Raw genomic sequence first — 14,015 nt, forward strand, 5'->3', positions numbered from 1 at the left:
CGGTTCACCAGATTATGAGTCTATTGCTCTTTAACCACTACACCACACTGTAATAATAATAATAATAATAATAATAATAATAATAATAATTGATCCAGTCACTCTGGGTGGCTTCCAACTTATATAAATGTCACCCACCAACTGCACAGGCTTCTCCACCTCTGGGTAGGAATCCAGATTTTAATTGATTGAGGGAATTTGTTTTTCTATACGTATTTGTATACCAGTTAGTATTTCACAAATGGTGTTGCTTTCAATGGGAGCAAATATATCGTGTGAAGGGAGGAAACATAAAATTATCTCCACTTTGGAGACTGTCCAGCTGCTTTTAATAAGGACGAGGGGAGGAAGGGGCCCTTTTTTTGCATCAAATGAAGATTTTAAAAAAGGAAGGAAGGAAGGAAGGAGAGAGAGAGAGAGAGAGAGAGAGAGAGAGAGAGAGAGAGAGTTCCAGATTTGACTAAGAGGACATCAGGGAGACTGGGGTGATGAGTCCATAAATGAATGGCCTTTGGGAGAAGTGAGGAAACGAGACAACTCAACAAGATCCATGTTTAGGTGTCAAAACATTCCCTGGCGCTCAACGGCTTATCTGAGCGCACTGCCTCCAGGACAAGGGGTGGTGTTGGTGGAGGCAGCCGCAAATGAACTGATCTTGATAATTGGTCAAGAAATTGCTGGCAGGGACTAGGCGTGCTCAAGAAGAAGCCGAGGTTACGATAACGTTCCTGCTCGTCTATACGCTGCCATTCGGCCGAAAAAGGCCCCAAGCAAAGGAAATCCCCTGGGTTGCAAAACAGACAACTCTGAGCAATCGCATCCTAACAGAATATTTGTAACATGTATTATTCACAATTCATCAACCGAAACTGTGTAACGGAGTCACAAATAATAGAAGTCAATCAATGCGGCATGAAAAAAATTAGACAATGTTACAGGTAGGTAGCTGTGTTGGTCTGCAGTAGTCGAAACAAAATTAAAAATTAAAAATCCTTCCAGTAGCCCCTTGGAGACCAACTACTGTAAGTTTGTTATTGGTATGAGCTTTCTTGTGCATACAAATAACAAACTTAGTTGGTCTCTAAGGTGTTTTTTTATTTTGTTAAAATTGGACAATGTCGTCCATCAGTATCAAAGAGGCGAACAAGCCTTTCAACGGTCACAATCCTGTAACCGTGCGGTAATGAGTGTTCCAAACATACAATAGTGGACATGACCGAGGCATTGAGACAGGGTCTCTCCGTGGTTTTAAGATTGGTAATAAGTTATAATTCAGCAACTTCTCTTTCCAGTCTTATTTCTGAAAATCTTTTGTAATATGACAGCTACTTTGAGATTTTGTATAGAATGTCCTGGGAGATTGAAGTGTTCTCCTACTGGTTTCTCTGTCTTGTGAGAGACATGTTTTGTTGCAGCTAGGGCAGAGGGACGCGGGTGGCGCTGTGGGTGAAACCACAGAGCCTAGGGCTTGCCGATCAGAAAGTCGGCGGTACGAATCTCTGCGACAGAGTGAGCTCTCATTGCTCGGTCCCAGCTCCTGCCAACCTAGCAGTTGAAAAGCACAAAGTGCATGTAGATAAATAGGTACCACTCCGGCGGGAAGGTAAGCGGCTTAGTCATGCCGGCCACATGACCCGGAAGCTGTATGCCGGCTCCCTTGGCCAGTAACGCGAGATGAGCGCCGCAAGCCCAGAGTTGTCCACGACTGGACCTAATGGGCAGAGGAAAGCATTGGGTTGTGCTGCTACAGAAGCACCATGGGTTTATTCTCTGTACGCTCCTCCCAGTGGTCATTCCTCCTCTGGTCCCTGCTGTGGATGCAAGACCTGACTGGCTGTCTCCAGGCCCGGCGGTCCTCTGCAAGGGATTCCCACACCGCGAACTTAATTTGCCAGCCTTCGTGTCGCGTTTGCAGACATCTTTGTAGCGCAGAGTGCCAACGGGCCTGGCGCCTGCAGCCAGTTCCCCACGGAGCCCCTCCTTGGGGGGTCCTGCCATCTTCCATTCTGTGGACATGACCGAGGCACTGAGACAGGATGGATGGGGAGCGGTTGAGAAATGAGGCAATAGAATTGGAAAGGGAGGCGATAGGGGCATTGACAGGGAGAAGGTGAAGCAGCTCTTGGCCACGTGCAGAGGGCCATGTCCAATCCTGGCATCTGTTGTGTTGTGTGAATAATAATAATAATAATAATAATAATAATAATAATAATAATAATAATTTATTTGTACCCCGCCCATCTGGGCGGTTTTCAACAAAGATTAAAATAAAATAAAATGTCACACATTAAAAACTTCCCTAAACAGGGAAGTTCAGATGTCTTCTGAAAGTCAGTTGTTTATTTCCTTGATGTCTGATGGGAGGGTGTTCCACAGGGCGGGTGCCACCACCGAGAAGGCCCTCTGCCTGGTTCCCTGTAACCTCACTTCTCACAGGGAGGGAACCACCAGAAGGCCCTCGGAGCTGGACCTCAGTGTCCAGGCTGAACGATCGGGGTGGAGATGCTCCTTTAGGTCTACTGGGCCAAGGCCATTTAGGGCTTTCAAGGTCAGCACCAACACTTTGAATTGTGCTCGGAGACATACTGGGAGCCAATGAAGGTCTTTAAAGGGGCACGTTCCACATAGGAGAGGGCAAGCCAGTGCAAAAGAGAGCCAGTGTGGTGTAGTGGTTAAGAGCAGTGGACTCGTAATCTGGTGAACCGTGTTCGATTCCCCGCTCCTCCACATGCAGCTGCTGGTTGACCTTGGGCTAGTCACACTTCTCTGAAGTCTCTCAGCCCCACTCACCTCACAGAGTGTTTGTTGTGGGGGAAGAAGGGAAAGGAGATTGTTAGCCGCTTTGAGACTCCTTCAGGTAGTGATAAAGCGGGATATCAAATCCGAACCCTCCTCCTCCTCCTCCTCCTCCTCCTCCTCCACCTCCTCCTCCTCCTCCTCCACTTCCTCCTCCTCCTCCTCCTCCTCCTCCTCCTCCTCCTCCTCCTCCTCCTCCTTCTTCTTCTTCTTCTTCTTCCAATTTATCAGGGGTCACATGGTATTGGTCAGAAAAGTGGATAATACAATGAGTGGGTGCGAGATCCAAACTCTTCTTCGGAAGACTGAGCAGGTAGAGGAAACATCTTTTTGTGGATTTGGGGGAAGGGGAGATTTCCTGAGACTTTGCAGGCACCATAGGAGATACTGGTAGGCACTGAACATTGACCATCCTTCCTCCAGTTTGCATTTCCCGTCTTCCTGTTCAAACGATGTCTTGAAAAAGCAGCAGCTTCTCTCCATCATGCGGTCATTCCTAGAAACAAATGTGTTTGGTTTTGGTTCTCTTTTTTTTTTTTTTACACCAACAGATGTTTCTGAAGACAATGTTTGCCTTGATGTGCCAGCCAGCAAGGCAAAGAATGAAGAAGCCCATATCCTTATTTTTTCCCCCTTCACTTCTATGGAAAATGGGGAATCGACTTTGCACAGAGGGAGGGAGAGCGCCAATAAATACCAGGCGGAGGTGGGATTTGAACTCAGGGCCTCCGGATTCCCAACGCTTCGCCCACGGGGCTGCCCTTGCGCTCAAAGGCACGGCCTCGGTTCGGTCGCCCAAAGCATTAGGACTTTGCCGAGAAACTTCCGAGGGCGCCGGCCAAACGGGAAATCATTTATATAAGTACATTGGATGAGATAAATGATAATATGCCTGACAGGCTCTTGGCTTGGCCTTCTCCCCCTTGCGCGGAGTGTGGAACTTGGCACAGCTGCTGCCTTAAAAAAAGGAGGAAGACGTTATTGAGGATTGTTCCCTGGATCCTTGGCAGGGAGTTGTGTGAGTGTCTCCAAGGCAGGGCTGCCGGCGGGGATAAAGCCCTTTCTTTAGAAGCTTAAGCGACATTTGCAGGGCTGGGTTATCCGTAAGGCAGAGTAAGCCCCAGCGAGTGTTTGCCTGTGCAGAGGAAGAATGGGCTAATCCTGCACCCGCCCTCCATCCATCCGAGTACCTGGCAATGGCTCAGAGAGTGCTGAGGCTCCTCCAGAGGCTGCCAGGGGACAGGGGACGGTCGCACTGTATCGTAGAACTGTAGAGAGTTGCAAGGGACCCCGAGGGTCATCCAGTCCAACCCCCTACTGGCAGTTTCTCTCTCTCTCTCTTGTTCATTCATTTCACACACCGCTTGGTTGTAGAAACAAAACAGAATTCAAAGCAGGTGTGTGTGTGTGTGTGTGTGTGTGTGTGTGAGAGAGAGAGAGAGAGAGAGAGAGAGAGAGAGAGGGAGAGAGAGAGATTAGCAGCTGTAATTCCAGGCTTCTGAAAAGTTAAAATAACAGTAGACTAAAAGTAGATTAAAGCTCACGTCAGCTTTCTGGGAAGGCTCTTCTAGGCAAGCATGTTTCCGTCAGGCACCAAAAGGAGAGCAGTAGTGAAGGAGCTTGGCTGGTGTCAAGAGGCAGGGAGTTCCAAAGGTGTATGTGCTGCTACACCAAAAGACTGAGCGCTTATAGATGCAGGTGTAAAATACCAAGAGACACCCACCACCACACAAAAGCAGTCTGGGGGTGTTCCTGCCCTTATATCCCCCCCTCTAATTTTTATTAAATTTTCTGTTTTACATTTTAGAATATTCATTTAAACATCCTCAATTTATCAATGACTTCCCTTCTTCTCTTTCCATGGTTCATTCTGCATAACATAAATCCCTGCATATTTCACACAAACCAAACCGTTCAGCGTTCCATTATTACATCCATCAAAGCTTATTTACACTGCTGAATTTATCTTAACGCTGCCAACGTTTTCAGATATACACAGTTCCCCCCCAATCTTCTTTAAACATACATTCTTCCTGTTCTCTTATTCTGTATGTGAGGTCCGCAGGCCGCGCATATTCCATCAGTTTGAGTTGCCATTCTTCTTTAGTTGGGAACTTGCTTGTTTTCCATTTGGGGGCTAGCAAAATACGACCTGCCCTTATATCCTGACCTCGCTCGCTCACCTTTCCTTTTTTTAAAAAAAAATAAGAATTTATTGGATTTTCCAAATTAAACCAATTACAAATACCCACACCACATACAAAACAACACAGTACACCCAATACACACAAACAACACAATTACTTAAAATCCTTCTCATCTTTAAACTCTTAAACTTGGGACTTCCTCACGCCCTCTCTTATGCGTTCATTTTAATTCTTCTTCAGTAACTTTGTAACATTGTTAAATCTAACTTCTTACAACTAATCTTAATCTTATAATTATAATCAACATATCTTAAATCATAAATCTTATTCTTATCAATTAAAACATCACCTTTCAAATCTTAACTTCTTATATCCTCTCTTCTCTTAACTCATTAAAATTGTTGCTCTTGTTACTTCTAATTCCAACTTCCAAAATATTTAAATCCAGACATTTAAACCAAAACCTAAATATTTCTTCCGTTCTCAAAGTCCTTTTTCCCCTCTGATGTCAGAGTTCCGTGGTCAGCATTCCTAATAAATCTCTAAAATCACTTTACCCCACCCCCCTCCTCACCATCTTTCCCCCTCCCATTACAACCTCCCACCAGTCCTCCCCCCAACATTTTCCCAGTCCAGGTTCTTCTGAAATCACCTTTCCAAGTCCCAGAAACCATCCTTGCCCGTCTCCAAACTCCCAAGCTAGCTGGGACCGGTATGGAGTCATGCGAGGTGCTGTGAGAAGAGGGCAACCTGGGTGTATCAGGTAGAAAGCAGGGAGCATACAGGGCAGAGCCTGGGGCACCATTTCATGGAATCTTAGGCTTGCAGAGCTGGAAGGGACCCCGAGGGTCATCTAGTCCAACCCCCTGCAATGCAGGAATCTTTTGCCCAACGTGGGGCTCGAACCCATGATCCTGAGATTAAGAGTCCCCTGCTCTACTGGCTGGACTATCCCGAGTTCTGTTCCAAGCCACACTAATACCCAAAGCCATCTTCCTCAAAAACAATCTTGCAAATATGATGCGCATCTGAACAAGCTGGAGGAAAAGCGGGGGGGGGGGGGCACACACACGAAAAAGGGGGGGGAAAGTAAATATCAGCAAGGGATGTTTTTTGGCAGCGTTTCAGTTCTAAATTGAGCTAATTCTACCTTCTGAAAGGAAGATAATTTCCATGTTTCTTTGGTTGAGAACACATAATTGAAGTTATTTTCCTTCCAAGAAAGGAGCCTCTGGTACATCGTTTGCAAATGGACAGGAAAAAAATGAATGTATCTGGCGATGCCTGAGCCGTGGTGCATTCATTGCGGCGCAGTTTCCGAACGCCGCTGCCACTTTCCCCAAGGTGTTTATCACTTGTTCAGGTGTCTTTCTCCCCCTCTCTTTCCTCCTGCCCCCCTCTTTTCGAAGGGAGAGCAAGGGTGGGCCGAGCCGAAAGAGAATGGCTCTAAACCCAACGTTCCCTCCAATGAGCCATGGGAAAGTGGAAGCCAAATCGTTATCAGGAAGGTTCAGAGCGGAAATTGAAAAACAGAAAACTGGGGGATCTCTTAAATTCTCCGGCGCTTTTGGGGGAGGCAGCAGCCACCGGCTTCTTGGCCTGTGGATTCCTCCTTAAAACCAACATCTCGGAAGCAAAATGTTAACAAAGGTGCAGAGATAGAAGAGATCGTGGTTGTAAGAGTTTATGGACTTCATGAACTTCCAGAGTGGATTATTGCGATCTCTGGTGCTCGTTTTGGTTTTTTTAAGCCCCAAACTCCTCAGGCCCCAAATACCGGAAAGGCTTCCTCCTCGTAGCAGCCTCCTGTGGCAGTGAGTTCCACAGTTTAACTCTGCTCTGCGTGGAAAAGTCTTTCCTTTGATCTTTGATGGAAGAAACTTGTTCTCTCCTGTTCTGGAGGGTGGGACTCAAACCTAGGGCTTCAAGTTACAAGAAAGGAGGTTCCGACATCCAAGAGTACTAAAAGAACTGGCAGAGGTGATTTCAGAACCACTGGCAGTAATCTTTGAGAATTCCTGGAGAACAGGCGAAGTACCAGCAGACTGGAGGAGGGCAAATGTTGTCCCTATTTTCAAAAAGGGGGAAAGAGAAGACCCAAACAATTACCTCCCAGTCAGCCTGACATCAATACCAGGAAAGATTCTAGAGCAGATCATTAAGCAAACGGTCTGTGAGCACCTAGAAAGGAACGCTGTGATCACTAAAAGTCAGCATGGGTTTCTGAAAAATAAGTCATGTCAGACCAATCTGATCTCATTTTTTTGACAGAATTACAAGCCTGGTAGATGAAGGGAACGCTGTGGATGTAGCCTATCTTGATTTCAGCAAGGCCTTTGACAAGGTGCCCCATGATATTCTTGTAAAGAAGCTGGTAAAATGTGGGCTAGACAATGCTACCATTCAGTGGGTTTGTAACTGGCTGACTGACCGAACCCAAAGGGTGCTCATTAACGGCTCCTCTTCATCCTGGAGAGAAGTGACTAGTGGGGTGCCACAGGGTTCTGTCTTGGGCCCAGTCTTATTCAACATCTTCATCAATGACTTCAATGATGGGCTTGAGGGCACCCTGATCAAGTTTGCAGATGACACCAAATTAGGAGGGGTGGCTAATACCCCAGAGGACAGGATCACACTTCAAAATGACTTTAACAGATTAGAGAACTGGGCCAGAGCAAACAAGATGAATTTTAACAGGGAGAAATGTAAAGTACTACACCTGGGCAAAAAAAATGAAAGGCACAAATACAGGATGGATGACACCTGGCTTGAGAACAGTACATGTGAAAAGGATCTAGGAGTCTTGGTAGAGCATAAACTTGACATGAGTCAACAGTAAAAAAGCCAATGCAATTCTGGGCTGCATCAATAGGAGTATAGCATCTAGATCAAGGGAAGTAATAGTACCACTGTATTCCACTCTGGTCAGACCTCACCTGGAATACTGTGTCCAGTTCTGGGCACCACAGTTCAAGAAGGATACTGACAAGCTGGAACGTGTCCAGAGGAGGGCAACCAAAATGGTCCAAGGCCTGGAAATGATGCCTTATGAGGAACAGCTTAGGGAGCTGGGTATGTTTAGCCTGGAGAAGAGAAGGTTAAGGGGTGATATGATAGCCATGTTCAAATATATAAAAGGATGTCATATACAGGAGGGAGAATGGTTGTTTTCTGCTGCTCCAGAGAAGCGGACACTGCTCCAGAGAAGCGGACACGGAGCAATGGATTCAAACTACAAGAAAGAAGATTCCACCTAAACATTAGGAAGAACTTCCTGACAGTGAGAGCTGTTGGACAGTGGAATTTGCTGCCAAGGAGTGTGGTGGAGTCTCCTTCTTTGGAGGTCTTTAAGCAGAGGCTTGACAGCCATCTGTCAGGAATGCTTTGATGGTGTTTCCTGCTTGGCAGGGGCTTGGACTGGATGGCCCTTGTGCTCTCTTCCAACTCTAGGATTCTATGATTCTATGATTCTAGGAAGGGCAGTTTAGACATGACAGTGACAGTGATGATAATAGGATATCACAGAGTTGTCTGGTTTTTTACGGAAAACCTCACACGTCATCTACAATCTGTTTGCCACTTGTATGAAGAGACCCGTACTTACAGAGGAAGCACAGTTGGGAAGAGGGGAGCTTTCAGCTCCTAAATGGTGAACATGATAAGTGCACACAACGAAATGTTTTTGCCGTTGTTAAATCACAATAAAATCCAAGAACAGCAATGCCGAAGGGGAGATTTCCCAAAATGTTGCCTGTGTACAGCAAAACTGTTGGAAAAAAAATCTTTCAATTCCCTCACCCAATTTTGTACCAAACTATGCGAAAAAGTCACATTATGCAAATTGGGACTAGATTGATGTAGATTTGCTTCCAACTGTGCACATTGTGAGCACTGCGGAGCTCTTTGGCCAGGGGGAGGGGGGAGCCTGAGCGCAGGGAACATGCAAATCAGCTGGTTTTAGTATAATTGAAAGTATTGCCCTTAAGATATGGAGTCCATTAATGATTAGCGTGGGTCTGACGAAGAAGCCATGGTGTAGGCAGACATTTTGTCTCTCTCTTTTTGCATCTAATCAGAGAAGATTGGGGGGGAAGGAGGCCAAATTCAGAAAAACCCTATTACCATAATTCAGAATAGATTATCCCCATGTGGTGGTCCATGAGCCTCTGAAAAGTGGACCATGCAGCCACTCATGAATACCTGCATCCCACCCACCCCATCCCACCCCTTGGCATTTTTTTCCAGGTGAAAATGCCCATTCAGAGTGAGGGCAGTGCTAGTACTCATGCCATTGCCGTCGCTCTTCACTGGCTTTGTGACGATGCTAATTGTGATTTACTCTGCAGCACCGTCGAGCTGCTGTGTGGTCCCTGCGTAATCCCAAACTGGTGCTTCAGTTTCAGCTGATTGCAGTGAAACGGGGGATAGACAGAGGTCTTTCCTATTTACAGATGCCACCAGTTGACCCCATATTTTGAAGAAATAGCCATGCATTTGGCTGCTTTGCCATATGTTTAATAAATAACCTTTCATCCATGGGCCTACTTATCAGTCCCTGTACGGTTTTCCTCAACAGCATGCCCCTTGTCCAAACAGAAACGTCAAAACTTGCCCGTTTTTCCTCTTGCAGAGTGGACATGGCGTTCCCAACCCTGCCTCAAGTGCTCCTTTGTTCAGACCGGAGGATGAGCTGGAACACCTGACCAAGAAGATGCTGTACGACATGGAAAACCCGCCATCCCAGGAATACTTCGGTAAGGGCTCTGACTTCTCCCGTGTTCTGGTGGCAGAGAGTTCCACAAGCCATTGGTGCATGGTGCAAAATAAAAATAAAAATAGTTAGCTACCAGAGCTGATGAAGTTGGTCGTGCCCATTATACAGTTTTGTACAGTGCAGGCCCATTGGCCCAGGGTGCGGGGGAGGGGGGGAAAGTCAGCCAAAAAATGCAAACAGAGAGGTGACGGCCCAGCGACATTGCCTCTAAATAATAATAATAATAATAATAATAATAATAATAATAATAATAATTTATTTATTCCCCAGTCACTCTGGGAGGCTTCCAACAGAATATTAAAATACAATATATTAAACATTAAAAGCTTCCCTAAACAAGGCTGCCTTCAGATGTCTTCTAAAAGTCTGGTAGTTGTTTTTCTCTTTGACACCTGGTGGGAGGGCATTCCACAGGGCGGGTGCCACTACCGAGAAGGCCCTCTGCCTGGTTCCCTGTAACTTGGCTTCTCATAGTGAGGGAACCGCCAGAAGGCCCTTGGCGCTGGACCTCAGTGTCTGGGCAGAACGATGGGGGTGGAGACGCTCCTTCAGGTATACTGGACCGAGGCCGTTTAGGGCTTTAAAGGTCAGCACCAACACTTTGAATTGTGCTCGGAAACGTACCGGGAGCCAATGTAGCATCAGACATGTTTTCCCCAAACCCCTAGGGTATTCAGTGCTGCAGTAATTGTAGCAGGCCAGATAGCCTCCCACTAATCATATCATTAGGTCAAATTTAGAAAGCTGCATCAGAGCATATTAAAAGTCGGTTGAGAGCAGATAGGTTTTGAATGCAGCTATCTAATTAACCTTACTGGAGAGCTCCAAGGCATTGTATTAAGTCATGGAAATAATTTGTTCCAAATAATTACATTCGAAAAGCCAGCAAGGATCATCCAACGGGTCGGCCTCATGCTCAAATGTTGGGCCGCTTGCTCCCATCTGAGACTTTCCATTCCCTCACATCGTGGGGGACTCCCCCACCCTCTGGTGTTGTGTTTTGGATGCCCCCAAAAGGGGACTGTTGTGCTTCAGAGATGGGTGAAAGCTCATCGCTTTAAAAGGACCATTCATTTGGGGATGCAGGCATCATGTCTCTCTGGGAACTGCGGAGGTTTAAGGTCATGGGGTGGGGCTGAATTTCACGGCGCAGGGGAGGATGCTTGCTAAAGTTGTGTTTCGGGAAAGATGCTCAGGTGTTCCAGCGACGGATTGAACACTCAGAAAGGCCAGTTAATTTTCAGGAGGAGAGTTGGGGCGTGAGCAGTTTCACATGACCCCCGTCCTGCGCAGAGAGAGAATAATGAGGGCAATGTGAGATTGGGGGTTGGGGGGGAGGGAGGATGGAGGAAAATAAGCCAAAAGAGGTGGGATAGAGGGGCAAAGCCCTCCCCACACAGTCAGTTAAGACCTCTGGCAAGGACAGATTTCCCGTCCCCTGGCTGCCCCCCGGGCAGGGAAGGAATGGGGGTGCAGGAGAAAGAGAGAGAGAAAAGGGGTGGCAGAAGGATAGAAGGAGCAAATGGGTGGCAGAAGGAGAAAGGGGGCATCCTAGCCCTGCTCACCAGAAGCAGCAGCATGCAAGCCCACCCCCACCTCCACCCCGCCAATGTCTAAGCTCTCCTTCGACAGTCAGAGGCAGCCATGCTTCTGAATCCCACCAGAGGGGAGAAGGTTCTTGTGCTCGGATCCTGCTTGCAGATTTCCCTTTTGGGTATCTGTCAGGGCACACCATGGTGTTGCTCATGAGTAATGACAGAGTCCTCTTACACTAAATACTACTTTATTGTGCATAACTATTTACAGTGCGGAGCTAGCTAAAAACATGACCACTCAGTCACTTGCAGAATCCGGAAGTGCCCCTCTCCTGTTTCCCGCCCAGCACCAAAGCCTCGGCACCCTGAAACGACGTCTTCTGTGTCCCCTGACCTCCCGATGCTGCGCTGGCGCCGGAAGCTGCAACTCCCCCTCTGATCGCCTCTGGCTGGCGTTGCTGGGTCTCTGCCCAGCATCCCTGACCCTGGACTCCTCCTCCTCTTCCGCAGGAGAGAGCTCTGGCGATGGGCTTTGAGAGGAGTCAGATGACAGCAGTGGCTGGGGCTCCCTGTACCTGAGCAAGACCTCCTCTCGAGGAGGTTCCCTACCCTGATCCTCCCCACTAGCAGGGTCACCTTCCCCGCTCTCCCTGTGAGGAGTACTCCCGCCCGGGCTCTCCTCATGAGAAGGCAAATCCCTGACAGTATCCCTTTTGGCCCCTGTGAGAACAGGATGCTGGACCAGGTCAGCCATGGGCCTGATCCAGCAAGCTCTCCTTATATTCGTTCATTCTCAGAGGCCTGGTTCACACGTTGTGCTAAGCTGTGGCTTAGTTCACCATAGCTAACATTGGCACAGCTCACAGTTAAAGTATGGAACCCGCTGTCGCAGGAGGCAACGATGCTCACCAACTTGGATGGCTTTGAAAGGAGGATGAAGACAAACTCATGGAGGAAGCGAGGGCCTATCACTGACTGGTAGCCATAATGCCTATGTTTCGCCTCCGTGGTTGGAAACAGCAATGCTTCTGTATCCCAGTTGCTGGAAACTGCAGGAGGGGAGAAGGTTCTCGCACTCAGCTCCTGTTTGCAGGTTTCCCTTTGGGGCATCTGGTCGGCCCATGAGATCAGAATTGGCCTGATCCAGCAGGTTATTATTATATTCTTACTTTGTTGTTGCTGTTGAGTCATTCAGTCGTGTCCGCCTCTTCATGACCCCACGGACCAGAGCACGCCAGGCACCCCTATCCTCCACTGCCTCCCACAGTTTGGTCAGACTCATGTTAGTAGCTTCAAGAACACTGTCCAACCATCTCGTCATCTGTCGTCCCCTTCTCCTTGTGCCCTCCATCTTTCCCAACATCAGGGTGTTAGAGGAAGGCTGGTCCCTCTGGTGGGGGATATCTTGTGCCCTCCACCAGAGGGACCAGCCTTCCTCTAACACCTCCATCTTTCTCAACATCGGGGTCTTTTCCAGGGAGTCTTCTCTTGTCATGAGGTGGCCAAAGTCTTGGAGCCTCAGCTTCAGGATCTGTCCTTCCAGTGAGCACTGGTTTGATCTTCTTGCAGTCCATGGGACTCTCAAGAGTCTCCTCCAGCACCAGAATTCAAAAGCATCAATTCTTTGGCGATCATCTTCTTTATGATCCAGCTCTCACTTCCATGCATCACTACTGAAGAAGTGTGCATGCACACGAAAGCTCACACCAAGAACAAACGTAGTTGGTCTCTAAGGTGCTACTGGAAAGAATTTTTATTTTATTTTATTTTTTACTATGGCAGACCAACACGGCTACCTACCTGTTACTGGGTAGTATATTCTTACTACCTAGGAAGAAATGCAGTTCTTTTTTTCTTTTTTAAGTTTTAAAGAACTTTATTTTCAACTTGTTTATTGCTTCCATGATATTCTTTATAAAAAGTAATAATTGATACATAATGAAAACATTAATAAACCCACCAATACAAGATCAAAGAGTGAAATGCAGTTCTTAATTGGGAAGGGGAAAACATCCCTCGTTGCTGCCTTAGATGCTCTTCTCTTGCATTCTGCCCCGCCTTCAACACACCAGAGGAATGTGACTGGTTCGCTTGCACTGGGTGCAAAGTCTTGGCAGCATCACAGGGAACCCCAACGATACTTGTGCAAGGGGGGTGGGGAGGCAAATGTTGGTGTCGCACAGGCCGCCGCTGAAATTTGAGACCCCGAGGTCTGACACTGAACACACACCCTCCACCCAAACGCCTCAGGTCTCCTTGGAGGGTTGGAGGATGAGTTCAGAAGCAGGGCAGCCGTGTGCCGCTTGGCTCCTGAGTCCTGCCTGTGCTTCAGATTGACGGAAATGAGAGGCGACTCTCACGGACACTCGGGGATGGAGTCCGGAGCCAATATAAATTAGAGGAGGAAATTGCATTAGCCCACCGACTTCTCAGCACTGGGAAGAGGGCGCTCTGCTTTACTTTGGGAGCTGGCCGTGAGCTACCGGGCAAGGAGGTGGGTGGTTGCAAGGTTGGAGCAGCGAGCAAGCGGTCAGGGTTTTGAAAGGCTGGCTAAGACCCTCAAGGGCCAGCTGCAGATATTTTGCTGTCTGGCGGGAAGGACAGGCGGTTGTCGTGCAGCCCCGACAAGCCAGATTCAGAACCCCGGCAGGGTTCCCATCGGATTTTACTTCAAGACTGGTGTGAAGAACACAAGGACATAACAAGAAAGCCTGCTGGATCAGGCCAGTGGCCCATCTAGTGCAGGATTCTGTTGCCACAGTG

At 47.6% G+C, this 14,015-nt stretch overlaps 1 protein-coding gene across 1 annotated transcript in view; it reads left to right on the plus strand.

The window, feature by feature from the left end:
* LPP (LIM domain containing preferred translocation partner in lipoma) overlaps positions 1-14,015 on the plus strand; it is a 112,038-nt gene that overhangs the window by 57,705 nt on the left and 40,318 nt on the right. The window contains exon 4 of the mRNA XM_033150919.1: positions 9,574-9,697. Within this exon, the coding sequence (XP_033006810.1) occupies positions 9,574-9,697 (124 nt within the window). The remainder of the gene's footprint in view (positions 1-9,573; positions 9,698-14,015) is intronic.

This window comes from Lacerta agilis, chromosome 5 (genome assembly GCF_009819535.1).
Source record: "Lacerta agilis isolate rLacAgi1 chromosome 5, rLacAgi1.pri, whole genome shotgun sequence".
Classification (NCBI taxonomy): Eukaryota; Metazoa; Chordata; class Lepidosauria; order Squamata; family Lacertidae; genus Lacerta; species Lacerta agilis.